Source organism: Piliocolobus tephrosceles, chromosome 16, assembly GCF_002776525.5.
Source record: "Piliocolobus tephrosceles isolate RC106 chromosome 16, ASM277652v3, whole genome shotgun sequence".
Taxonomy (NCBI): domain Eukaryota; kingdom Metazoa; phylum Chordata; class Mammalia; order Primates; family Cercopithecidae; genus Piliocolobus; species Piliocolobus tephrosceles.
In genome coordinates this window covers 31,307,020-31,319,318 of record NC_045449.1, presented here as the reverse complement: position 1 = coordinate 31,319,318, position 12,299 = coordinate 31,307,020, and the positions used below count along the sequence as shown (strand labels likewise).

Below are 12,299 nucleotides of genomic sequence, written 5' to 3'. Positions count from 1 at the left end.
ATAGTCCAGGAGGTCAGCGGGTAACCTGTAGGAAGATACCTAAGAAACATAACACCAACGGAACAAATTAATGGTTATAATGAGAGGTGGGGGAGGAGTTTGTCAAACTTAATACATTTAAGAGCTGACAATGTATTGGACTCTTACTATTTGCAGACACTTTTCTGAGCACCTTACATGCATGATCTTGCGTGTTCCTCACAACAATCCTGTGAGGTCGGCAACATTGTTATTTCCATTTGGGAATATTTCAGAGAGTATTTAGTTCCTGTGTGTATCCTGCACCTCCCCTTCACTCTCCACAGCCAGAACTGCTCAGGAGTCATGAATTATAGGCATCACCTACTTAGGAAAATTGTAGATAATTAATTGTCCTTTCTCTGTCTTTTATTTCCTAGGTCACAAGGCACTTAAAGCATTGTTGAGGTCATTGGTAGATCTTCAGGAAGAGTTGCTTTTCCAGTACCCAGACACTAGATATCTAGTAGATGGGACAAAGCCCAATGTGGGAAGGTAAGAGAACAGAACCATGGAGTTGCTTATTTTCTTTTCATTTGGATAGTTTCCCATCATTCATGAAGGAGAAAGCCAAGTTCTCTTCAGGCAGATATTAATGTTAGTAAAATAGAGTCTCTTATATTTAACTGGTGGTCAGGATGCCATGTAGGTTGGTGATTAGGTTTTAGATTTTTATGTTTAGTTGTACCTGATGTGCTTTGTGGTCTTAGACAAAAGACTTGCCTTCTCTTTAGATCTATTGGAATTAGAAGATAAAAGCACTTTCTTTTTTAGAGATGGGATCTTAACGCTGTCATCCAGGCTGGAGTGCAGTGACGTGATCACAGCTCACTGCAGCCTCAAACTCCTGGGCTCAAGCAGTCCTCCTGCTTCAATCTCCCAAATAGCTGAGACTGCAGGCACTTGCTACCGTGCCTGGCTTTTTTTTTTTTTTTTTTTTTTGTAGAGGCAGGGCCTTGCTGTGTTTCCCTATCTGGTCTCAAACTCCTGGGCTCGAGCCATCCTTCTACCTCAGCCTCCTAAAGGGCTGGGATTATAAGCATGAGCCACTTCACTTGGCCAAAAGCACATTTTTAAAATATTAATGCTTAATTAATGTTGGTTTATGAAACATTCTGTGCCCATACCATATATTCGAGTCACTGGTCACAGCCATCTCCTTTGAATAAAAACTGTTATTGTGAAAGATGGAAAAATTTCAGAAAACAGCAAAATAATTATTTTTTCCCCCTGAAATTATTACATTTGATGAAGATTTTCCCCTTTTTATTTACACCTGCTGTATATACCTGCTTGCTTTTTTTTTTCCTCGAGCCTGTCTTTTGTTTCTTTTTTTATCTACTGAACTAGTTGGGAGGACAAAAAGGAAGCTCACATTTATTGAGTACCTATGGGGGTCAGTAATCCAGTGAGTGCAACTGGCAGATAGTTGGAGGTTGTATTACATTGCCATAGCAGTTGCATAGATGGTACTGCAAGTTAGCGCTAATTCTGTTGCCTACCGCTTTGAGTTTTCTTCACATTCAGCTTCTCTTGTATTTGGTTCAACTAATATTATTCATCTTTCCTTAACAGTTGGTTGCAGAGAGACACATTTCCCTTATTGATTTGGGGATTAAGGTTGTAGAAATATTATTATATGTTTAATTTTTAAAGACTGTCCTATAATACTACAGGCCTGGTTCATACACATTTCTAGTAATTCTTTTAAAACCTCATTTATTTTGACGGTTTGCTTACCTTTTAAAAAATATTTTGAAACTAGTTCTTTTTATATTCATTTTAAAAGTTACATGAGGCTGGGCATGGTGGCTCATGCCTGTATTCCCAGCACTTTGGGAGGCTGAGACAGGTGGATCACTGGAGGCCAGGAGTTTGAAACCAGCTTGGCCAACATAATGAAACCCCATCTTCACTAAAAATACAAAAAAAATTAGTCGGGCATGGTTGCACACACCTGTAATCCCAGCTACCCATGAGGCTGAGGCACGAGAATTGCTTGAACCCAAAAGTGGAGGTTGCAGTGAGCCAAGGTCGTGCCACTGCACTCCAGCCTGGGCAACAGAGCAAGACTGTCTCAAAAAAAAAAAGTTACACGAGTTTTTGATTGATCTCATGAATATTTCTCAAAGAACAAAAGCCATCCTCATATCTTTGGTGTTATTTCGAATGGAGACAGAACAGGTACGGCCTAAATATTCTCTGTCCTTTATGTGAGCCTACTTTTTAAAATTTAAGTAGTATTTGTTTACACTGGATGTAGTATTCTTACTGGTTTTCTAGTGAGGAGATTTCTAGTGAAGATGATGAGCTAGTAGAAGAGAAGACGCAGCAACGAAGAAGGGTCCCTGCAAAGAGGAAGCTGGAGATGGAGGACTATCCCAGCTTCATGGCAAAGCGCTTTGCTGACTTTACAGTCTACAGGAACCGCACACTTCAGAAATGGCATGATAAAACCAAACTGGCTTCTGGAAAACTGGGGAAGGCAAGTGTGTGTATGCATGCATGTATGTGTAAGATAGGTTGTGGAAACCTGAAGCAGTTTTAAGAAATTGAAACTACAGCTCATCTATATGGATGTTGTCATGATGTAATGGTAATCATTCATTTCTATAGCAAAATCTACTGAACTTCTGGCGCTGGGGTTTATACGATTCAGACTTGGGATTTTAACTTTATTAGAAAGAATGTTTTATTCTTAAAATTGAGGCCTCGTAAGTGTTCAAGTGCTGAAAATACAAATACTTCAAAGGAGTGGATTTCAAAGCAATAATTATTAAAGTATCAGAAGTTAATCTCCGAGTGTAGAAAAATAATATGACCTGCTTAAGACTAACTTTTTTTTTTTTTTTTTTTTTGAGATGGAGTCTCGCTCTGTCGCCCAGGCTGGAGTGCAGTGGCCGGATCTCAGCTCACTGCAAGCTCCGCCTCCCAGGTTTACGCCATTCTCCTGCCTCAGCCTCCGGAGTAGCTGGGACTACAGGCGCCCGCCACCTCGCCCGGCTAGTTTTTTGTATTTTTTAGTAGAGACGGGGTTTCACAGTGTTAGCCAGGATGGTCTCGATCTCCTGACCTTGTGATCCGCCCATCTCGGCCTCCCAAAGTGCTGGGATTACAGGCTTGAGCCACCGCGCCTGGCCAACTTTTTTTTTTTTTAAAGGACAATTATAGCCATTCACAAACTCAGTCCTTTACAGAAAGTCTCTCCTGAAAAAATGATTGTCTGTCTCTCTGCTGACACAGAAAGATAGAGAAACCAATGTAGCTACCTTCAGCACTGATTTTCTGCATTATCTGACACTACTTAATGTTGTTGCAGGGTTTTGGTGCCTTTGAACGCTCAATCTTGACTCAGATCGATCATATTCTGATGGACAAGGAGAGATTACTTCGAAGGACACAGACCAAGCGCTCTGTCTATCGAGTTCTTGGCAAACCTGAGCCAGCAGCTCACTCTGTCCCAGAGAGTTTGCCAGGGGAACCGGTAAGAACTCTGTGATGCAGAGTGATTATGGGGAATAGTTTTTATGAGGCTAATTAGCTGAAAAACTTGTAGCTATTACCTGTTTGTATAAGAGGTTAGTGAGAGAAAGGAAAACAACACTACTTTACTGGATTACTGAGAGAACCTTGAGTGTATGTGAGAGGAGAGAGTTTTTAAGAATGGGGCTTCTATTAACTCCTGTGTGTCATCTTCTCTTAATTTTGAGTTTGATGCAGGAGTCTGATAGTGGAAGCATTCATAATCCAATTTTCAAAATTCAGTTTTAAAGCTACTTCTGTAGAAATGTCACTGTTGAAACACGTGTGTACTTTAGGCTCAATGTTTGCCATTTAGGTACTTTAGAAAGGGTCCAGAAGTGTAATAGTCAAATTTTTTTTTGTTTAAAGGAAACATTTAAAATTTTTTAATTATAGAAGAAATATATACTTAATGCTTTTTTAATTTATAGCCACTTGAAATGAAAAGTAAAATTCTCTACTCTGAAATCAGTTTCACTCCTAAGGTGAAAATTTTTGTTCTTTTTTTGTCAACTGCCTGTTAATGTAACTCCTGAGGTGAAATTTTCAATACTTAATAATTGTAACAAGCTTACAGTTAATAAGTAATAGTTGTAACAAGTTTTTGGGTCTTTTCTATTTTTGTAACTATATGTGTGCAAATAACAAATATATGTAAAAATATGGTTGCTTTTTTACTAAATGAGATAGACATTTATGTGTGTATAAATATGTAAAATATTACAACTGTATTTAAAGTCTCGCAACTTTTAAAATCTAATAAATCCTAGATACTCTTTCCATTTCATTACCTAGACATCTACCTCATTTTTCCTAATGACCGCAAAGTATTCCATTGTATGGATATACACTGTCATTTATGCAAACAATGAATATTTTGTTGTCTCCAGTTTTAGAAACACTGCTATAGGAAAGATTCCTGTACATTTATTATGTGTTTGTATAAATATATGGATAGATTTCTTGAAGTGGAAGTGTTAAAGAAAATACACCAAATTCTGATAGATGTTGCCAAATTGCCTCCAAAAAGGCTGCATTAATTTCCAATCCCTCCAGCTGTGTTCTCTGGTACTAAGTGTTGTCAGTTGTAGAGGTGAAAAATGGTATCTTCTCATTCTAATTTATACATATTTAATTTGAATGAGGGTAAACATATTTTCATATGATTATTTATGGTTCTTTTTTCGTCAACTGCCTGTTAATGTTTTTGCCTGTTTTTATATTGATTGTTTTGTTTTTTAATTTTAAGAACTTTTTATATCTTAAGGAAAACAGTGATTTGACTATTCTACATATTATTTATAGTAGCTACATTAATTAGATAACCTTATTGGAATTCACTCTTTTCTTACTCATTGTTGACATAGGAGATCCTTCCTCAAGCCCCTGCCAATGCTCATCTGAAGGATTTGGATGAAGAAATCTTTGATGATGATGACTTTTACCACCAGGTGAGACTTTTACACTCTGTTGTTACACATCAGGTTTTAGCATTTTAAAGCAGCTTATAGAATTCGCTGAACAAAGAAGTTGCTTATTTTGGAAGGATAGAGTCAGACAGTGAGTTAGAATTCCCGCATTCAAAATTGACTTACAGTGTCATTGTGGATTTGTTGCTTTTCTTCTATTTTATGTTTTCCTTTTGAAATGAAAGCAGCTATAGCTACTTTGTTAGTTGTTGCTTGAGTGTAAATTATCTGTAAAACAGTTTCAGGTTTTATTTTTTCTTTGAGTCAAGTGGGTTCTTCTTTCTGAGCCATTTTTGATGATGGAGGATTTGTTAGTTATTTGGTTTCTTGTCTCATTACTATTAGAATGGGACATGGAGCCGGAGGACTGGGATCCCAGAGTTCTTGAATCGCACTACTGATTCTATTATCTATTAAATCTTGTTCTTCATGTCTTTTTGTGCCTGTTGAAGTCAGTTAAGTATGTATTGAGATTGTCTGCAACTGTTGATTATAAAAACATAGTGCTTTTGAAGACAGAGAATAGTTAGAAGTTGAAATATAGTCCAGTTCTCAATATGTTTTCACAGACTCTCCCACTTCTTTCCCTGATATTACTCTCTGCTGGCATGCTGTTCTTTTTAATGATGCCAGAGACTGTTAAGATAGACTAAACATTTGGGCTATTCTAGAGAACTGAAATAACTTCCTGTATTCCTTAGTCTCTTGATAAGTTACACTTTTTTTTTTTTTTTTTTTTGAGATGGAGTCTCACTCTGTTACCCAGGCTGGAGTGCAGTGGTACAATCTTGGCTCACTGCAAGCTCCGCCTCCCAGGTTCACGCCATTCTCCTGCCTCAGCCTCTGGAGTAGCTGGGACTACAGGCGCCTGTCACCACACCCGGCTAATTTTTTGTATTTTTAGTAGAGACGGGGTTTCGCCGTGTTAGCCAGGAGGGTCTCAATCTCCTGACCTCATGATCTGCCCGCCTCGGCCTCCCATAGTGCTGGGATTACAGGCTTGAGCCACTGTACCCGGCTAGATAAATTATACTTCTTAATAGAGTGTGTGTTAGCCTGTACCCTTTCTAGCTTAGTGGAGGATCAAGGACAGTGTTCAGCAGTGATATACCAGTTATTTTTGAGCCATTGTTTATCAAGATAACTTTTTTCTCTGTCAAATTTTTGATGTGCTAACTTTTGCCAAGTAATTTGTGACTGCTTGTTGAGGATTTAGCCATGACTACTGTAGTGTGTATATGGATATGAAGAAAAGAACTTCTTAGGAAAATTACATGTAAAGTCAATATAGAACAAGTGATTTTATATTGGGGATACCTCTGGTTTTGCCCTAAAAAGAGAGACTCTCTATTAATTTTTTTTATTCATTCTGTAATGTTTGATAAAATTATTGCCGTAAGTAAGTCTTAAGACGAGAGGGTGTAGGAAAAAAGATTGGTGTGGCTGCAGCTGTTCCCTGTTAGAGGTCCTGATTCTTTTTTTCTCTTCTCTTATTATATTCATTTGTCAGAAGAGTAAGGAACTCTATTTTGTTCTGGAGTGTGTAAGGAAGTACCTGATATGGGATATTAATGCTGTATAATTGTGTGAGATCACAGGAGACAATCAAAAATGTTCCAGTCCTCATTAAATGAAGTGTACATTGTTCGATGGAAAGTGCATCATAAATTAAATAGGCTTAATAAAATAAACTGAAATTACTGGGGAGAAGTTGCCTCTGTTGGCAATCCTTAGTTTTTTTTTTTTTTTTGCCTGGAGGTCCGTTTAAAAAGAAATAGCATTACTTGATTGGCCCTTCATCCCAATTAATAATTTTAACTTCGATAAATTCTGATTTCAGAGTTATGACTAGTCACATCTTAGCTTTTCCCCTTGCTGGTTAATTGGGGTGCTGGGGTTAATCTAAATTAAAACTTAAACTAATGGAGGTCAGCAAGGCAGCTGAAACACCTGAGTGAAACAAATGGGGCTGCCAGGCACAACTTTATCTTGGCTGTTTCCCAAGAGGGAAGTGGCAGCAAATTGGAGTTGTTTCAGCCTTCTGTAAAGGTGAATGATGGGTGACACTTGTTAATGTACAGCATCTCCGGAAGCATTCCAGATTGCTTTGCTGCTACACCAACTGCTGCCATCCATGCACAGTCAGTAGGAACTGGACCAGTTGCCAACATCTGGCAGCACAGCAAGGAATGGGTGCAAGTCTTGAAACCCTGCAGATTCTAAATATGGTGCTTAGAACTGTGCAGGCTTTAATCACTTACCACTCTTTGGCAGCAGGCTACGACAGCTTTTCCTAGCCTCGTACATCACATTCCGACATCTGCTGAGCTGCAAGACAGCTGCACATTCATTTTCTTTTCTTGCCTTTTCTCTTTGCTTCCCATTCCCCTTCTTCTTCCCACTCCCCTCACCCTTCAGTTTTCCTCCCCCTCCCCAGTATGCTGCCTGGGAGAGATGATCTGTAAAGATTACTGCTTCATTGTGTGCAAGTAATTGTGGTGATGCCAGGCCCTTGACAGACACAAGGTAGCACCTGTTCTGCTGACCTGGTTAATTTCTTCTGTTGAGTGGGATTTGCCAGAGATTGGAGCTGAAGCCAATTCAGTGATAAGGCCAAAGAAAATGGCTGTATGTTTTCTGTCACCTCCCAATTAAATTGGCTTCATAAAGTGCTTTCCTTTATTTGTCAGAGTAGTAAGCCCGAGCTAAGTGTTGCATTCAGAAGTGATTCAATATATTACAATGGGCCTGTGAGTTTTCATTTGTGTGTGTGTTTTTAATGTGATCATATATGGAAGAGCTGGGTGGTGAATATAATACATTCTCCCCTTTTTAAAACCATACTTGAAGCCAGACTCTTTGGGTTCATGTTTTGTAAGGAAGAGATTATAGCCACATTGAATTTTAATGTTCCATTGTAAGGGTTTAAAGGCTTACTTGGTTAATTCAGGTGTCTTGAAGCTGTGTAAATGCCCTAACTACTGAGAATGATGTGTGGGGTCAGAACACTCCCCCTCTACACACACATACTCATTCACACTTTCATTCTTTATTTCTTAATGGGCTTTAAGTTACCATAACTTTCAAAATATATTTGTATTATTTAATAAAGGTACATGTATATATGTATGTATATGTGTATGTACATACATGCATATGTATGTGTGTGGGCCGTAGAAGATAGTATCTGATATCATAAATAATTTTATCATTTTTGGAGCTGAAAAGAACCTTAGAGGAAACAGACCCTGAGAAGTTAAGTAACCTTCTGACAACATATAGTAAATGGCAACACTGGTAGTTAATGTCAGGACTTCTTAGACCAAGTCTTGCTGTTTCCATACCTTTATTTCTTAAATATTTCATTCTTGAGCCATAAAGAGATTTCACTGTAGTATTACAGTTTTCAGTTTGTAAATAAATAAGCTTTATTTTAATAGAACCAGAAAAAGTGTTTTGTGTTAGAAAGTAATTTTTTTTCTTAGAAGGCAAATGATTTATTGAACTTTGGTTACTTAAAAATTCTAATGAAAAAATTAGCTTTATAATTTTGTTACCTGTTTGTTTGGAAACTGGAATTGCTGAAAGCATGAAGTATAGCCAATGGTGAAGGTTTTACGAGAGAAACTGTTCACCTGCTTCAGAAAACCATTGCGGGATTTTACTTCCAAACAGAATTACTTTACAGTTTGGCCTATTTCTTGTCAAAGCGCATTCCTAAAGGCAGTTTCAGAAAACATGAAGGTTGTAAATGACCACGAAGGATGAACCATTCAGAAATGTTTTCAGTGTCTGTTTGTTATTGTCGTGATCCTATCTGCTACTTTATAACATTCAGTTCTCTTCAGGTCTGGTGTCTGTATCACCATTTAAGGCTTTTGTTTTGTTTTATTTTTTTAAACCATCAGATGATCTTTGACTTGATTAGCCTAAGTTTTTAAAGAATCAGGGAAGGACCAGGATTTGCTAAACACTAGTGGTGTGCCAGTCACTGGACTAAGTAGATAGGTACTTGGCATGTGTCTTGATTTAATCCTCACAAGATCCTCATGTTGTGATATAACTGCACTTAGCAATAAGCTGTATAAAGTGACTGGCTTTATTCTTTTCATATCCCAGATTGCAAACTAGTTTCTTGTCACTTCATGAGATATTTTGTTCTGAAAGGACTAATTGAGCTTAGATGTCGACAGATCAATACCTGGATTTCTAAGGATTCATTAGGATTTTGTATGTTGCTTCTAGCTCTGTTTAGTTTTGATGTGGTTTGTCCTGTCACTTTGAATCTAGCCAAGAGTATCTAGAGAATGGCATGATAGGTTTTGCTCTTTTGATGACCACTTTGATGGGTTAAATTTCTTCTTTCATTTGCCATCAGGACATGCCTGTAGCTGACCTTGCCACATGCTGAACTTTTGTATCTAAGACATTTGATAATGCCATAAACAAGTAATTACTAATTCAGTGAACTATTAAAAGTCGATAATGTTGAGAAATAGAGAAGAGGCAGGCTTTCTGACATGACTTTAATTAAATTGGTGAGTGATTAATATGGACAGGTGATGTGGTAGAATTGTATGCATTTAGATGTCAGTGTGAATAAGAAGATGTCTCAAGCTACCCTTATGTTAATGGTGATACGGTATTTTTTAAATATATTTCTTGTTTTATTTATTTATTTTGTTTGTTTGTTTCTGAGACAGGATCTCATTCTGTTGCCCAGGCTGGAGTGCAGTGGTGCAATCTCAGCTCACTGCAACCTTGACCTCCTGGGCTCAAGCAATCCTCCCACCTCAGCCTCCCAAGTAGCTAGAACTATAAACAGGTACCACCACACCCAGCTGATTTTCATATTTTTTGTAGAGACAGGGTTTTGCCGTGTTGCCCAGGCTGGTCTTGAACTCCTGGGCTCAAGCAGTTCGCCCACGTTAGCCTCCCCAAGTGCTAAGATTACAGGTATGAGCCATGGCGCCCAGCCTGGCAGGATGATATTCTTACTATTGGCATGTATCTTTCCAGTGATTCAATTGATGGTTAATAACATGTTTTTAAGTCTGATTTGATCCTGCCTCTGTGAATGAGTTGTTGGACTCACATCTTCTGTTCAGGGCAGTATTTTGTTTTTAGCTTTACTTTAAAATGTTGCTGTTATTTGAGATCTGGATAGTGTTTCTTAAAAGTCTGATGAAACTTAACTACACATAGATATTTATGGTTATTTTACAGAGGGCTTATGTATGAAGTACATAAATTTTAAAATTGACCAGGCATGGTGGCTCACACCTGTAATCTCAGCACTTTGGGAGGCCAAAGTGGGTGAATGACTCGAACCCAAGAGTTTGAGACTAGCCTGGGCAACATGGCGAAACCCCATCTCTACAAAAAATGCAAAAAAAAAAAAAAAAATGAGTTGGATGTGATGGCGCTTGCCTGTAGTCTCAGCTACTTGGAGGCTGAGGTGGGAAAATCATCTGAGACCAGGAGGTCGAAGCTGCAGTGAGCCGAGTTCGCACCACTTACACTCCAGCCTGGGCTACAGAGTAAGACCCTGTCTCAAAAATAAATAAATTAATTAATTAATTAAAATTGAAATTATGATTGAAGATATAGCATGGAATTAGGTTTATTGGGGCATAGTAATGGTATTAAAAACAACTCAAAGCAAATACTAGGACCCGATTAAATTTCAGTTTTGATAACTGCAAGATTATTTTATATACCATGTATAAGCATTTTATTGGCACTACATGGTAGTTTCTGCTGCTTTTTTTTTTTTTTTTTTTTTTTTTTGAGGAGTCTTGCTCTGTCGCCCAGGCTGGAGTGCAGTGGCATGATCTCGGCTCACTGCAAGCTCCGCCTCCCAGGTTCACACCATTCTCCTGGCTCAGCCTCCAGAGTAGCTGGGACTACAGCGCCCGCCACAACGCCTGGCTAATTTTTTTTTGTATTTTTTTAGTAGAGACGGGGTTTCACCATGTTAGCCAGGATGGTCTCGATCTCCTGACCTCATGCCCGCCCGTCTCGGCCTCCCAAAGTGCTGGGATTACAGGCTTGAGCCACCGCGCCCGGCCTAGTTTCTGCTTCTTTAAGACATTCTCCACCAATAGTGCTGCCATTGTATATCTGTCAGTGTTTAGACCCAGGTATGTCATCAATATCAGCTTATGGTTGCTAGCTTGAGCTTACTATTGTGGAAGCTGCACAGAACAGGAAGCAAAAGTTACATTTTATTTATTTTATTTTTATTTATTTATTTATTTATTTTTTGAGACAGAGTCTTGCTCTGTCGCCCAGGCTGGAGTGCAGTGACCGGATCTCAGCTCACTGCAACCTCCGCCTCCCGGGTTCACGCCATTCTCCTGCCTCAGCCTCCCGAGTAGCTGGGACCACAGGTGCTCACCACCTCACCCAGCTAATTTTTTGTATTTTTAGTAGAGACGGGGTTTCACCGTGTTAGCCAGGATGGTCTCGATCTCCTAACCTCGTGATCCGCCCGTCTCGGCCTCCCAAAGTGCTGGGATTACAGGCTTGAGCTACTGCGCCCGGCCAAAAGCCACATTTTAAATGCAAAGTCTAGAAATTTCATCAAACAGGAGCATCAAGATAAGGTGCATATGACTGGCCCTCATTTCTTTCAGCTTTCTTGCTTTAAAAAACATCAGAGTGGCCGGGCGCGGTGGCTCAAGCCTGTAATCCCAGCACTTTGGGAGGCCAAGACGGGCGGATCACAAGGTCAGGAGATCAAGACCATCCTGGCTAACCCGGTGAAACCCCGTCTGTACTAAAAAATACAACAAACTAGCCGGGCGAGGTGGCGGGCACCTGTAGTCCCAGCTACTCGGGAGGCTGAGGCAGGAGAATGGCGTGAACCCGGGAAGCAGAGCTTGCAGTGAGCTGAGATCCGGCCACTGCACTCCAGCCTGGGTGACAGAGCGAGACTCCGTCTCAAAAAAAAAAAAAAAATCAGAGCATGACTTTAGTACTACCACTTCGTTTAAACAAAGGTAAAACCTCAGAACAAAGCCTAAAACAGTACATTTTAAGGGGCCAGCTAGGAAAGAGATTAGAATTGGCTTAGAAGTGTTGAAGAAACTTTTTCAAACACAAATGGTACCTGGAGAGTTTGCTAGGCAAATATGTGGCCAAAATTACCCTTTTTGTACTAATAAGCCCAGTGTCAGCTGACTGAGTGTAAATTAAACACAGGATCCCAGCAGTATTTTAGTAGCCTCAAGTATAGAATTTGGCACTCCTCAAGAAATGGAGACATTACCTCTTCTCTAAAGTAGG

The 12,299-nt window shown here is 39.3% G+C and overlaps 1 protein-coding gene across 2 annotated transcripts in view; it reads left to right on the top strand.

Moving 5' to 3' along the window:
• AATF (apoptosis antagonizing transcription factor) overlaps window positions 1–12,299 on the top strand; it is a 111,526-nt gene that overhangs the window by 38,675 nt on the left and 60,552 nt on the right. For both annotated transcript variants that reach the window (XM_023204706.2, XM_023204705.2), the window contains exons 5-8: window positions 399–513; window positions 2,302–2,503; window positions 3,338–3,502; window positions 4,908–4,991. In XM_023204706.2, coding sequence (XP_023060474.1) covers window positions 399–513; window positions 2,302–2,503; window positions 3,338–3,502; window positions 4,908–4,991 — 566 coding nt within the window. The remainder of the gene's footprint in view (window positions 1–398; window positions 514–2,301; window positions 2,504–3,337; window positions 3,503–4,907; window positions 4,992–12,299) is intronic.